Source organism: Calypte anna, chromosome 23 (genome assembly GCF_003957555.1).
Source record: "Calypte anna isolate BGI_N300 chromosome 23, bCalAnn1_v1.p, whole genome shotgun sequence".
Lineage (NCBI taxonomy): Eukaryota > Metazoa > Chordata > Aves > Apodiformes > Trochilidae > Calypte > Calypte anna.
Window position 1 is genome coordinate 2,836,937 of NC_044268.1, and position 14,483 is coordinate 2,851,419.

A 14,483-nucleotide genomic window follows, 5' to 3' on the forward strand; every position below is an offset into this window, starting at 1 on the left:
AGGCAGAAATACTTTGAAGCCCCCGTGTGCCAGGTTTTGTTCTGTCTAGGTACAGCCAGATCCAGCCACAGCTTCCCCACCCTCTATTTAAACCTTCTCTGAATGTGCTGGAACAATCGAGAAATTCGCTGGGAGTTGGAAAGGGGCCGGAGTTTGCAAGGAGATTGGGAAAGCAGACTGGCTGCAGCTGGCCAAATTAATTCCCAGCATAATTCCACTGAAATCTGATTTTAACAGGCATTCGAAATAACGTGCTCTTTTCTTGCCCTTTGCATGGGTACAGGAAAAAAAAAAAAAAAGAAAAAAAAAAAAAGAAAAAAAAGAGGTATTAACAACTCAGTCCAAATCTTTGCATGGGTAATTAGACATGTGGATAGTGAAGTGCCCTGTGCACTCATGGGCTGGCAGGTGCCCAACCTTCTGCTCAACCAGTTGGTATCCTTGTACAGGAGAAAAAAGGAGATACCCTCCCTGGGTTTCATACAATGGGCCGTGCTCTGAAGCTGACAGGTCAAAAATAAATGGCAGGAGAATTTATCAGAAAGCCGAGGAGCATACCAAAATTTTTTTGTAAACTGGTTCCATGGAAAGATAATTGCAAGCAGTTTAATTCTGCAGTCTCTAATTTTCTTGTCTGAGTAAGCAGGCATAATTTACACCCATCAGTTGCAAATGGCTTCTCCCACCAATCCTAAAGATAGAGGGCTTTTGCTTTTTTTTTTTTTTAAAGAAAAAAATATTTCCTACCTCTGCAGAAGGAGGATAAAAAATACATGCAAAGGCCATCCAACACAAATATGTATTTCCACTCAGCCCCATTCAAAAGATCACGTTGCAGGCACAGCAAAAGGAGCACCTGACAGAGCTGACTGGCCAGAACAGCTTCCCCTGTCAGAGGATGAACACATGGTGGGATAAAGATAATAATTTAAACTGGTCTTACTTACTCATTTGTTCCCTGCTGCCCTTTTCAGCCTGTAAGACATGCTACAATTGTACAGATTTGCCTGCTGCCATGCAAGGCTGATGAGGAGCGGGAGCACACGGAGCCTGCACACCCAGGGATGCTCTCACCCCCTGCCACCAGGACAGATCCATCCCTGCTCCTCACCTCCCTGTACATCCAAACAGGCAACTCCTTGCATCCTCCCAAGTTTTCTGCTGCTGAGAAGCAGACAGCCAGGTCACATAGGACCAGCTCACCCCCAGGTTCAAAGCCAGGATCACATCAAAGAAGTGGCTGATCAAAGAGTCCCTCCTGCCCAGAGGCTCCCATTGCAACGAGAGAACCAACCCAGCCATGGCCACCCTAGAACTGGTGCTGGAGTCTCTCCCATCACCCAGCACCCTCTGGGCAGGACCTGCAGGGTCCTTAGCTGGGCTCTTGGCTCCTTCACCCACTCTCTGAGGAGGGGGCTTGCAGGAAGGTGGGAGATTCCAACAGAACAAGGGGGCAGCCCCTGAGCTGCTCAGAGACTCGGGCCCCACCTGCAGCTCTGGTGGGAGTTTTTCCCTGGAAGTTGATCCCTACAAATGTCCCTGTGCAAGGACTGGAGCACAGCAGCCAGTACCAGCTGGTACCAACCAGTACCAGCTCCCTTCTGGTTCTCAGTTTTCTGCTCAGTTTCTGCTCTCTGGTTTGACAGGAGCTCTCGTTCTCCCAGTGCCTCTCCCGATAATACATTCAGCAGAACCAGATCCATTTCAAACCAGCTATTACACCACAGTGTGTTCCAACACAAATATATGCAGCGTAGTGCAGCAACGATTCTTTTAGGAGTATTATTGTGAAGCACAGATTGCAGGAAAAAAAAAAAAAAAAAAAGCATTTCCCCACGTGCCCTTGGTGCCCACCCAGCCCCCAGCACCGCACAGCCTGGGCAAGCTGCACCCAGACACTGAGAGGGAATAAACCTGAGAATAAAAAAAAAGAAGTGAGGAATCTCCAGATGTTCAAATCATCTGCCCAGCAACATGCTGTACAACACGTGAGGAGTTTCTCCCATTTTTCTCAGCACCTCCCACCCCCAGGACCATCACTGCCAGGGGTGAGAGAAGCCCGGGATGGGGAGAAGCAGAGGGAAAGACTTTTCCTATTAAAAAGGAAATGCTGAGCAGGGGATGGAAGTTTTCCCTCTGTCCCTTTACAACAAGGAAGATGTAACACAAAACTACAAGAAGTCTGGGGGGACAAACACCATTTCTTTCTGTTTGCTTCTACAAGAACTGCTGGGGGGTGGTGGCACCACCAGTCCTGGCAGCTTGCAAGGAGTCGATGTCTGTGGGAGCAGCAAAGCCTGAACAGCCCCAAATTCTTGGGGAAGCAGTGATCCCCTGCACTGCCCAGCCCAACACAGCCCTGGGCAGGGCAATGACAGCTTCCCAGATTATTATTTCAAAAGGAAACCTGAGGGTACCTAAACTTGCCATTTAAAAACCAACCAACCAACCAAAATAAAATAAAACAAAACCAAAACAAAATAAAAATAAAATTTAAAATATAAAAATAAAAAAAAAAAAAAAAGAAAAAAAAGAAAAAAAAGAAGAAAATTACTTGGCACAGACAGTGCTGCAGGATTAAAATCTGAGCTGTAAGAGGAGGAAGAAACAAGCACCTGATTAGAAAAGAAAGGAGGAATCCTTCATCGTGGGGGAACCTGTAGACTGCAAGCTTAAATTTCATTTAGCAAGCCATCAATCAAGCTGGGGGGTGTCCAAACGAAGGGCTGGCTGGAGCTGCTTCAGTAGAGGGCACTCAAGTCCCAGAAATCTGCATCTGCCAGGCCCGGTTTATTTACTCGGCGGTATTTGAGGAGCCGACTTGAGCACATGAATCTTGGTAATATGAGCACTGGGCCTCATAACTCACATTGATTGTGGTTATATTACACCTGATGCATATAAATCTAAACAAAACGCTTGTGGATGTAGCTAATTCAAACGAACCAGTTTAGATACCATTAAGAAAAAGACAAAGACAAGCCTCTTTTTTCTTCATTAGCACAGAAAAATGCCACGGCTCTAGAAATGCTTACATCTCTTTCCTCAAGGTTCACACTTTTTGCTGCTCGTCTGAGGCATGAATCTTCTTTGAAAAGGTCTTTTGTCAATCAGCATTTTTTCCCCAGATATTAATAATTTCAACATTTTTTCCACTTCTGCAAGCTGTTCCTTTTCATATTCAAAAATAAAATGTCTGACATTCATAGTCTTTAGAACATCCATAAATATACAGCTTTATCTGTAGGTGAGAGGATTCAGATTTTTATGCATATAAAAAGCTCCTAAAACACACAAGTATCAGAGTCCCGTGTAATAACCAATGCTCTAGATACCTCATGCACTCACTGCAAAAAAGACAGGATAAAAATCTACCATATCCAAATATCCTCACAACAAACCAGGAATAACCAAATGACTTCTCAAGTGGCACACTGTGTTCCTAAGTTATAAATACAGCAGAGAATGTGCACTAATTGATGTCCTATGAAATGATGAATTACTGCATTAAAGCTATTTTCACAGTGGTTGTGAGCTAGGCAAACACCTGATCTTTTAACATCACTCTAACAAACCACAGAAGAACACAAAAGCCCCTCTGCTACCTTTGAAATGGTCACAGACCCCTGAATTGGGTCCAAACCCTGATGGAAGCCACCCTGTTCCCCAAGGTGGGGCTCAGCCCAAAATCCCACCCCCAGCAGGGCAGCACTTACCCCAGAGCCATGCTGAGATGGAGCCCAGGTCCTGCAAGATGCTCTGCTGGTCCTGCAGCCCCGTTTTGCTTTTTTCAGCCATTTTGTCTTTGGTGTAACAAGGTGCTGATGATCCAGCTCATCCAGAGCAGCTGAGAACGGGGCCAATGGTTTTTGAGGTCATTGCTGGCAGGTATGGGCCAGGCAGAGCTCCCACAGGTGAGTCCAAAGTCAATCCTCTTGCTGAGGGGAAAATAAACTTTGGCAACTATGGTACAGCATCTAAGAGTGGTTTTTACAATATCCCTCTTTTTCATCCTGATGTGGAGCAGCCCTTGGAGGGCAGCAGGATGGTGCCAAGCTGCAGGTAAGGGATGGGGCTGGGGAGCAGGAGGGGAGCTCAGGAACGTGAGGAAGGGGAGCACAGCCATGATCTGCTGTCCTGCTGCACACTGCTCAGATTCCTGTGGGAAGGAAAAGCCATGTCAGCCCCAAACAAGGGGACCTGCAGCTGCATGGCCACCTCTGCCTCCTGTCCAGGCACACCTGGCCAGTTTGCTATGCAACTTCTGCCTTTTGGAACAGCTCAGACTTCCTTCCCTGACCTACATACACAACAAGGACCACTCGTGGCCTCCATACACCCAGCAGATGCTAATCAAATAAGACAATAAGAAATAAAGTGTTTGTGCTGGTACTGCAGTAGGATGCAGAGGCTGCAGCAAAGGTTAGAGCCTTATTAGTGCCTGGTGCCAGCAGCAGCATCTTGACACCAATGACCTAACAGAAGATATCATCCTAGCTACATTTTAATTTAAACAGCACACAAAATCTCAACCTCTTGTCCCAACTTACTGAAAATCAAACCCTCTTCTCCACATGCTGGAGTCTGCATAGAGTAAAGAACCACCACTGAAGTTCAAGCCCTCTCTATACTCTCCCTCCCAGTAGGTTTGTGGGGCTTTTTTAACTCCAGGTGCAGAGACTCACCAGGTTGTGACATTTAGTTTTACACCAAGTTCACAGAAACATCTGTTCTTCATTTAAGCGATAAGTAAAGAAAAATTCTTCCCTGCCCTTTTGCTAAATCTTAAGCTTTTTTGTGTGTGTGTCATGAGGAATAAAAATACCCTGCACAGGAGAGATCCTTTTCTCTAGGTGTCTTTGACACTGGTGAGATTTCCTCCTGCCAGTCGGGGCCTCAGCCTGCCCACCATAAACTCTAACAACAGAGCTCCTTTGAGATCCAACTCCTGCACCACGCTTTGAAGATGCTCAGCCTCAGCAGTGCCTCTGCCTCTTTGGCTTGACTCTTAGGAGAAAGAAAAACTCTCCTCCGCTGTGACATAACGCTGAGAGCCCGGGTCACGCTCAGGGGTGCCTCCCCATCACCCCAAATCGAACTGAACCACAGCTCCGGGGGTCGGGGCGGCTCTAGGAGGGGCGAGTTACACCGGTGTTTCCGGGAGGGGCTGGTGCTGCCATAAGCGTGCAGATCCCACAGGGACTCCTCTGGCTTTTTCCTTCTCATCCCGGGATAGGGACAGTTCCCCGATACCCTGGCTGACCCCTCCCAGCTGCTGAGGCTCAGAAACAGCCGGAGATCAGAGACCACCGCGATGGGCACGCAGGGAAACCCCTCCCCGGGACAAGCGGGCAGCATCCTCGCTCTCTGCTCTCGGGTGCAGCACCCGGGAACTTTTCTTTGGAGTTTTAGAGAGATAATGATTCGGTGATGTCCCGTCCTCCAGCTCAGCCGCTCAGGCTGCGGGAGGCTGGGCCGGGATGCGCGGTTTGTGCGCGGGGACGTGAGGAGGTTTTCCTGCACAGAGGGTGCTGCTGCGGGAAGCGACGTCCGAGGAAAATGAAAAGGATGAACAGATAGTATGTTTGTAAGAAAATTAAAGATTTGCTCTTCAGATGTTCCAGGCGATGTAGTTAGCAGACAGCTGGCAAATGGAAGCGATTGGAAATGATGGAATAGATCAAATTATTTAAATGAGAAAAATAAATTCGCCCCAGTCTAGCCCAGCGAGTTGACAAAGCAGCCTACTTATGTGCTGCATGTGCAGCCCTTTGTCTCTGTCACCGAGGTCATTAAACTCCCGGCTGCGGAGCCCGGGCTGGGCGGGTACCGCTGGAGGTACCGCGCTCCGGCGGCCCCGGACCGACCCCCGGTACCCGGGAAGGGCCCCGGGGATGCTGCCCTGCCTCACCTCGGCGGCGGGGCTGTCGGGGACATAAGGGACCCACGGGGACATAAGGGACAGCGGGACCCTCGGAGGACACGGAGCACCCCGGTATCCGCGGGGCACGGCACCGTCGAGGGCAGAGAATCGCTGGCCCCCGGGACTACCGCAGCCCCCGGTCCCCTGCTCCCTCACGTCCCTTGATCCCCCCCGGTCCCCCCGCCCCACCGAGGGTCCCCGGCCGCCTCCCGCCCCGCGCCCGTCGACGGCGCTGCCCTGCGGGACGAGCCGAGCCGGCCCCGGGGGGGCGGGCGGGTTGTGCGGTGCCGGGGGCTGTGTGGGGGTGTGCGGGGCGTGTGCGGGGGTGGGGGTGTCAGAGTGTGTGTGTGTGTGTGTGCCCGCTCCACTCCGGGGCTTTGCGCGAACCGCGCGCATCAGCGGTAGGAGGGGACAGAGCGGCTCCCGCGGGCGCACCGGCAGCCCCGGCTCCGCAGGTGCCGCCCGACTGGCACCGGCACCGCACGGCCCGGCACGGCTCGGCTCGGTTTGCAACGGCTCGGCTTGCAACGGCTCTGCACGGCTCGGCTCGGCGTGGAACGGCGCGGTACGACTGGGCTGGGCTGGGCTGGGCACGGAGCGGCCGCCGCGGGACGGGCCGCACTAAGATGTGCCATGAGCGGTCCGGCCTCGGTGCCGACCGGCAGCTCCGCCTGAGCCCCGGGCAGCAGCCGCCCGCTCCCCCGCTGCCCCGGGGGCCGTAGGGCCGCCCCGGCCCGCGCCCTCCCCAACGATGCCCCATCTCTGGCCGGCTCTCCGCGGCGTGCTCTGGGAATACTGGGCAGCGCTCCTCGTCGGTGGCTTCTGGGGCCAGTGCTCGCACGGGATGCCGCATGTCATCCGGATAGGTAAGGCCGCTTCTCCCCGCGGGGACGGACCCGCAGCGGCGGCGGCGACAAGTTCGGGGCGCGGTGTCGGGGCGGGGGACGCGCTAACCGGGACTGGGAAGGAGCGGAGCGGTGCCGGGGGGACCGCACGGCGCGACCGGGGGCTGGGAACCGTGAGGAGAGAAGAGGGGGTGCAGAGCTCCTGGAGAGGGATGCTGAGCCTGCTCCCAGGAGGATTGCGGTGCCCGGTGCGGGGAGAGCTGCTGTGCCCCTGGAGAAAGGGATGCTCGATGCGAGGAGAGGTGCGGAACCGGGGCACGGAGGATGTTGTGCGGATGTGAGGAGAGGTGTCTGCCTGCTGCAATTGGGTGCAGAGGTGCTTTGACCCAGTCAGAGATGCTCAGCAGCCCAAGCTCTGCTGCCCAGAGGATGCCAAGGGGCTGGTTACAACCACAGCCGCTGCTGAGGGTCAGGCATGTTTCATTCAGTTGCTGAGGTTCTGGGGAAAATTAATTTTTAATAATGTTACATAAAGTAATTGCACAGATAACAGCTCGGGAATGAGTCTACGATCTTTCTTTTTCTAATTAAACGGGATACTTGCTTTAAGCATGCTGTGTAAAGGATGGAGCTGCTTTCCTGCTACATCCGATGTACTTTGACATCTGTACACAGTCCCAGGAATCTGCTGCCTGGCCAGTAAAAAATGTAAGGATGGGTTTACCTGACTTTTCAGGGACAAAATGCTAATCCAGAGAAAGTAGTGGAAGCTGGATACCTTGGTGAATACTTTAAAGTCAAAAAATGGGTCTTACCTATCCCACTGCAACTGCACAGCAGCAGTGTGAAAGCCAGTAAGAGAAAAATGCCAGTCCTGAGGGACAGCTGCTTCCTGAAGTGTCACTTCCAGCACGGTTTCAAGCAACTGCATGGCCCAGATCATCTCACAGACAAGGGCTTGGTTCCTGCAGGGTGAACATCTGCTCTTCCCTGCATGTCTGTGAACAAGGCACTCCAGGCAGACCAGTCCTGTGCGTGCTGTAGTGCCAGGAATGCTGGCAGAAAAGGTTAATGGACCCACTGCTGGGGCCTGGGCCCTGGCGGCTGCTGAACTTTACCAGGAGCCAAGCTGCTTGGTATGCTCAGCCACAGCCTGGCACAGCTGGAGATGTTTTGTGCAACAGAAACTCACCCCCAGGAAAGCTCCCGTGGGTGCTGATGGGGCACGCTGCTCCTCACCAGCCCCACCAGCCAAGTCAGGAGGAGGGTCCCATGGCAGAACCCCCCAGTCTATCACCAGCCATGAGCACCACGTACTGCAGCCACCTCCCTCTCCCCAGCGGGTCCCAGGATGCAGATCCCTGTCGGAATTGTGTGCCTGGGGGTCCTGTCACCTCTCCCTGTTTCCTGTTTCCAGCTTCCCAGTAACAGGCCTGAGCTGTGGTGGGCAGAGCCAGTGTGGTGCTGGGCTGAGGCTCCGGAGTGGGCAGGAGAGGGGAGGCTGTGGAAGCAGAGATGGAGCTGAGGTGGTTGGGTGGGGGCTGCAGAGACCCTCGGGAATATCAGCGGGGCTTGAGGGAAACGTTGAGGCTCAGGAGCATCCCTGTGGCTCTGTGGGGACGTTTAGCATCAAGCCCGGGTGCTTCAGTTGTCCTGAAAACGGGTTTTCTAGACGGGGATCAAAGCAGAACTGTAAAGAAGGACAGAGGAGCTTTCAACAGGGGAACAGCCACCAGCCCTTCCCAAAATCACTTGGTTGCTCGGCTCCTATTCGCCTTGAGCTGGGAGGCTGCCCCGGGAGCAGAGCGCTGAGCTGGGGCGGACACAGCGAGAGGGAGGGAGGAGAAGAGGGGGGGAAGGAGGCAGCGAAGCAGGGAGGGAAGGAGAGAGGGAGGGAGGCAGCGGGCAGGGCTGTGCATCACCTCCACCAGCATCTCTGTGCCTTCTGCAGGAAACACCCAAAACTGCAGAACCTCAATTTAGCCTTTTTCTTGATCAGTAAAATAAGAAACTGAAAGATCAGGGGGAAAAAAGGCTCTAAAGGGGGATGCAGGGAGAGCTGTGGTTTTACTTTGCTCCCAGCTAAAACTGGCACCACTCTGACCTCTTTTTCAGCCCACTGGAAAATTGCAGCTTTAGCCCCCTCCTTTAATTTGTGCAAAGCTGCCCTGGCTTTCAAGTAATTCTTTTAATTATTAGATTATGCTACAAACACTTAAATAAGTATTGGTTTAGAAGCGAAAATCAAATCAGAGAGAAAACAGGTAACTTTTCAAAGCTCTCTTGTTTTCCTACAAAGCTGGCTATTAAAATAAATACATGGAGAGATATCTAAGAAAGGGAAGGAGAAGCCAAAAATGCTCTTTCTCTCCCAAGTAAAATATAAATATTTAATCTACACATCTGAACATAACCTATGCATATACAGGTACGTAGAAAATCTGTGGCACATTGCTGGATTTTTTTATGAAGTAGGAGTCTGTATCTGAAGCTTATTCAACAGCTGTTCAATTATTATGCAATCTGTTAAATATTTGCAAGTGCTGTATCAGAAACCACCACCTAGATCTGCTGCACGCCGAAGGTGCTCGATTCAGCTCCCAGTTATTCTACTACAGAGACAGATAACTGTGAGTGGAGCTACTCCATGTTTACACCACTGTGACTGAGAGTAGTTCGTGGTGCTGCCAGCCCTGTCTGCGGGTAAGATCAGGGAGATTACACCTCTTATTAAGTGCACTGAGCAGCTGAGTATTTGCAGTACCCTGCCCCTCATCCACTAAAAGCGGGGAGTGCATGATGAAACTACCTGAGATAGCCTATTTCTCTAACCTCTCTTTTGGATTAGAAAGCAGTAGTATCCTCCCTTCAAAGTGGCAGGCAAGAGCTTGGTGCCATTTTGTCACCAGCCCTAACAAAGCAGGCTGGGATGACTGGAACCTGTGTCTCAGGTGGAGCCAGGCGGGCACTGCGGAGCAGCCGGGCTCCCTGCCTGCCCTGCTGGAGCATCAGCACAAATTACTGAGAGTGATTATTTTGATGGATGACGATGTGTTAGCAAGATCTCCGTGCAGATCAGATGGGTGCCAATGGGCTGAGATTAATTAGCAATTGTAAAAAATAGACCGCGGGAGCCATCAATCCCGTTTGAGCACTCGCATTTGTTGATGAGTGGGTTTGTTTGTGTTTCAGTCCTGCTGAGAGCGGGACACCAAACCCACGCAGCCCCACTGCCATCCTTCCCCTTGGCCACCCCTGCTCCAGTGAGGAGAGCAGCAAAAGTGGCACCTGCCACCCCTCTGCCACCCTCTGTGACAGGCAGGGTCCCCAGCCCACCCTACACTGGGGTCACCCCACCCCACTGCTTCCTCTGCAGGAGGAGGATGCTCTGCCTGGGAGGGATTTCATTTTGCTGTCTCCATTTTCAAAAGGAATCACCTTCACCTCTGGGTTCTTGCTCTCGTTCTGGGGTTTTAACTCAGGTTCCATTCCTGCTGATCTTTGTGGCAATAATTGTACCTCGAGTGTGTTTGGAAGTCCCACTCTTGTGTCTCTGAAGTCTTCGTGAGCAGGACTGGGATCCAGCTAAGCTTTTAAACAAACAGTCCTGCATGGAGGAATTTATTGGGTTTTATTTCTTGTAGTCTCTTTCTAAGCTGTGTTTGCTTAGAGAAGGGGTCAGGGCATCGATTGTTTGTATGATTTGCAAGTAACACAGAAAAGACAATCAAATTGGACTGGAGCCTGGATAGAAAAAAAAAATCATTGATTATTTCAAATAAATACACAGAAAACAAATTCTGTGGATAATTATGCTCCTCTGTGTGACTGGCTTTGCTGAGGCTTATTATGCCTGTCTGGAGTCTTTTTTTGAAATCACCTTCCCACACTCTGCCAAGGAAGTTTTATTTTTAAAAGTAAAGGCAAAAGGAGGCTTCCCTAGGCTGGAAAAGGCAGAGCTATGGGGCTGGGAGCTGCACACTGTGGGGCAGGGGGGTGCTGGAGGGATGAGCCTCAGACAGAGGGGTGCAGGGTTTTCTGCTCAGCTCAAACCTGGTGTTTGGCCGCTGACCTTCGGGGTGTCCTCCAAAAAAATCGAAATTCCACGGAATTCCTCCCCACGGCTGGGAAAGGGATGGAAGGCTGCGGGGTAGGAGCCCGCAGAAGTGGAACTGAGATCCCAAAGATTCCCTCTCCCCGAAGCAAAGAGCTTCAGAACCGCGGGGTCACAGCACCTGGGAACAGACGGGGCTCGATCCTTGGGGAACCCCCGCGGGCACCCGGGCTGCCCCCAGCCCTGCCCCGGCCCTGCCCCCGGGCTACCCCCGGCCCTGCCCGGAGCAAGGGGGGGGCCAGGTTTGGCTGCAGGACGCCCGGTTCTGCCCTCTCCGTGCTGTGGGAGATGAGGCTCTGACCCCTCGAACCTGAAAGAGCTGATGGGCTGCTACAGGATTCTGCTTTCTGCATTTTCACTGTCGCAAGCAAAGTGCTTTTTTTTTTTCTTGGTTTGTTTTTCCTGATTTTAAATCAGTGTTGTTGCCTTTGAGCTTTCTCTTGCATTTCTGTGTGTACTCCTGTGGCCATGCACCCGTTGCTCAAGCATTTAGTGGTTGATAAAGTTATTTCAGGTCATGAGATGCTTTGTGTGTTAGATAACATGTTCTAGTAATTTCAGCAGGATATAAAGGTGGCAGTGTAAATTGTTTGGTGGCAAATTAATTCTGAATACATTTGAATAACAATGTTACCTCTTTATCGCAGTATGGTCTAATTATTTGATCTTGGCGTCCTCTGGAGAACTTCAGACAGGAAATTAAGATCAAACCACAAACCAGAAAAAAATGGACCCTCACTCATCCTGGGCCAGGAGTACCTCCAAAATAAGCAGACCTATTCATTGCCAGGCTGCTTCCTCAGGGCAGGCACTTGCCCCCAGTGGCATGCACTAGCTCAGACACCTCCTTCCCCCACCTGAAAGGCAGCAGATTTTCCAGACTTTGTGTGGACTTTGTGTGCGTGGGTGGACGTGGGTGCTCTGCCCTTGGGACACGCAGAAGCCTTGGCAGTGACAGCCACCATCTCCTGCTGCATTGCCCCTTGTGGTGTTATCATCCACAGGGGCAAACACACTGCCACCGCTTCAAGCTTGATTTCTCTGCCTCTGGATGGTTTTATTGGTACTAAACAGAGTTTGGTATTATGAAAAGATTTCTGCAAACGCAGAAATGCAGGAATGCAGAACAGCACTGAATGGAATTCGCTCTCCTGCAAAGTTGGGTCTCTCTTGCCCCAGTAAATGAAGAGCTCATCTGGTACAGATCAGCAGTTTCATGAAATTAGCAATATTAAATGAATTTGAGTCTCCCCAGCCCCTCCCCCCTGCTTATTGTCCCTCCCCATGCCCAGGGCCAGCAGTGGTCCAGGGCTCTGTGCCTCAGCCTGCTCCTGGCCACCTTCACCCTCCTGGCCCCTAAGGCTGCTCTCTATTAGCTATCAGCATTAATTCCTGCGCATCTGCATGGGGTAGTTCTGCCAGAATAGCTGTGACACTGGAGTCTCTGGTGGAGACAGAGTCTCACATCAAACCCAACACTGCCCAGGCTGTTCGGAGCAGGCGTTAAGCCTCGTAATCCCATGTACTGCGTTTCTTCCCCAGTTCTGCCTTCCCTCATTTTGGCTGGGGGTTTCGTGTGATGCTGTCTAGACTCCTTTTTTTCCTTTGCACACTTAGAAGATAGGCTGCTGGAGGTCTCTGGCTAAGGCAGATAAAGAGTTGAAAGGGGGAAGGAGGAGGAAGAGAAAGTAAAGGCAGGAGCTGGGGCTGAGCCAGAGGATGAGAGCGATGGTGACGTTGCCAAAGGGAATGGATATGAGCTGAGGAGTGTGGATTGTCTCCAAGTTGCTGTGCCTGCAGATGTTACTGTGCCTGCAGATGTTGCTGCGTGCACTGACTGGGCAGGGGATTCTGACACTCCCACCCGGGAGCCCTCGGGGCTCTGGGCCCCTTAGAGACTTGGCTTTGGGTTTTGCAGGCAGGAATTGCCCCATTTTGGGCTGATGTAGAGGGGATTCAGATGTGCTGGGGCTTCACACGTTGCTACTCTTCATTCCCAGTAAAAGCAGGGACAATGTGCTGGTATTTATTGCTCATAATAAAGCCTAAAATACCTGCAGGTCCTTACAGAAAGCAAGAGCCATGAAAGCAGGTGGAAGGCTCAGTTCCCTGCTTTGTCTCTGCTCCAGCACCGGCCCTTCTGTGAGGCTGACCCTGTTAACCCCTTCAGCTGCTCCCCAGGGCTCTGCAGTCTGCAGAGCTTCCCCTAACACCACAGTTCTCAGCTTTGCACCGTGTTGAGTGTTACTTGAGTATTCACAAGCATCACTCCCTGTGCTGTACATCAGCACCAAGAGATTGGGCATAAATACCCCAGCAGGGACACGGCTGCTGATGAGGGAAGAGCATCAGGAGCAGCCGGGCTGCACCCACCACACAGAAGAGTCCTGGGTGCCCCTGGCACTGCCGTGATCCCCAGCACTGCTCTGAGCCTGCCCTGCACACCCAGCCCACTCTGTTCAGCAGTGCAGACAAGGAGAGAAAAGCAAACCCTGTGAAAATGTTGGTCCACCTCATGTCAGACCCCAGAGCTGCTGGGGAAGGTTTGGGGAGGTCCCGCTGGGTGCCTGGCTCAGCCCCAAGAGACCTGAGGCACCCAGGATTCATCCACCCACAGACCAAGCCCCAATCTGCACTTTTTTCTCTGAAGTTCAGCCTGACCTTCTTGCTCCAGGCACACAAACTCTGACACCAAAGCATGGAGTATTTGCACCTTGGATTAGGAATTTAGTCCGTGTTGTTACTGAGTCAGAAAAACAAACCCTGCTCAGGGAAGTTTTTAAGCAGACGGATAAACCAGCTGGTATTGAGGGAATAAAACCAAGGCTGAAAATCACAGAGATGTTCTGGTGGATTCTTCACTTTGGGACTTGAGCTTTGAGCAGCCCTCTGGAGAATGGGCACCCCCAGATCCCCCCAGGGGGGTTTGGATTGCCAGATACCAGGGCACTGAGCACATAACAAAGCCTTTTGAGGCGGATTGATTTAAATTAAGGTTCCACGTCTGCCAACAGCAGCTTCAGGAGCATTCATTAGTGCCACTGCAGCAGCTGGGGTTATGAGGGTGGTTCCTTGGGCCAATAAGGAATGGGAAGGGGCCACTGGCTGCTCCTGCACAGGCCACTGGCTGCTCATTACCTGGTAATGAGATATGATTGCTACAGCCTGTCCTTTGTTCAGCCTGGGGACTCAGAGGTGAACAGACCTGCTCTTTGAAGTCACCAGGACCAGGATGAAGAGGAACACAACCCCTCCTTAAAATAAAGAGCTGGTAGTGCAAAATCCAAATCTGATCAGACGTGGAAGTGCCTGGTGAGAAACCCAGCATTACCTGTGGGTGGCTTTCCCCCACTTTAATGAATAGACGGCTGTCAGCACTTACTTGTCTCTCAGGATGAGGCAGTAAATAAAATCTGGTACAACCCACAAATTTAGCTGAGCTACGGCTGTCTGTTGGGACTGAGGTGTTAGACATGGTGGGTACTTCTCCAGGGAATCCAAATAAATCACTCACAGGCAGTTGCAGCACTGATTTTTCACCTCACCCCTGGGGCACAGCGTCTGCCTGGGCACCTGGCCTGGCTACAGCAGGGGATGTGAG

At 51.8% G+C, this 14,483-nt stretch overlaps 1 protein-coding gene across 1 annotated transcript in view; it reads left to right on the top strand.

Annotated features, from left to right (window-relative positions):
- Positions 1–6,674: 6,674 nt before the first annotated feature.
- GRIK3 (glutamate ionotropic receptor kainate type subunit 3) overlaps positions 6,675–14,483 on the top strand; it is an 85,750-nt gene continuing 77,941 nt past the window's right edge. Inside the window, exon 1 of the mRNA XM_030464348.1 lies at positions 6,675–6,789. Within this exon, the coding sequence (XP_030320208.1) occupies positions 6,675–6,789 (115 nt within the window). The remainder of the gene's footprint in view (positions 6,790–14,483) is intronic.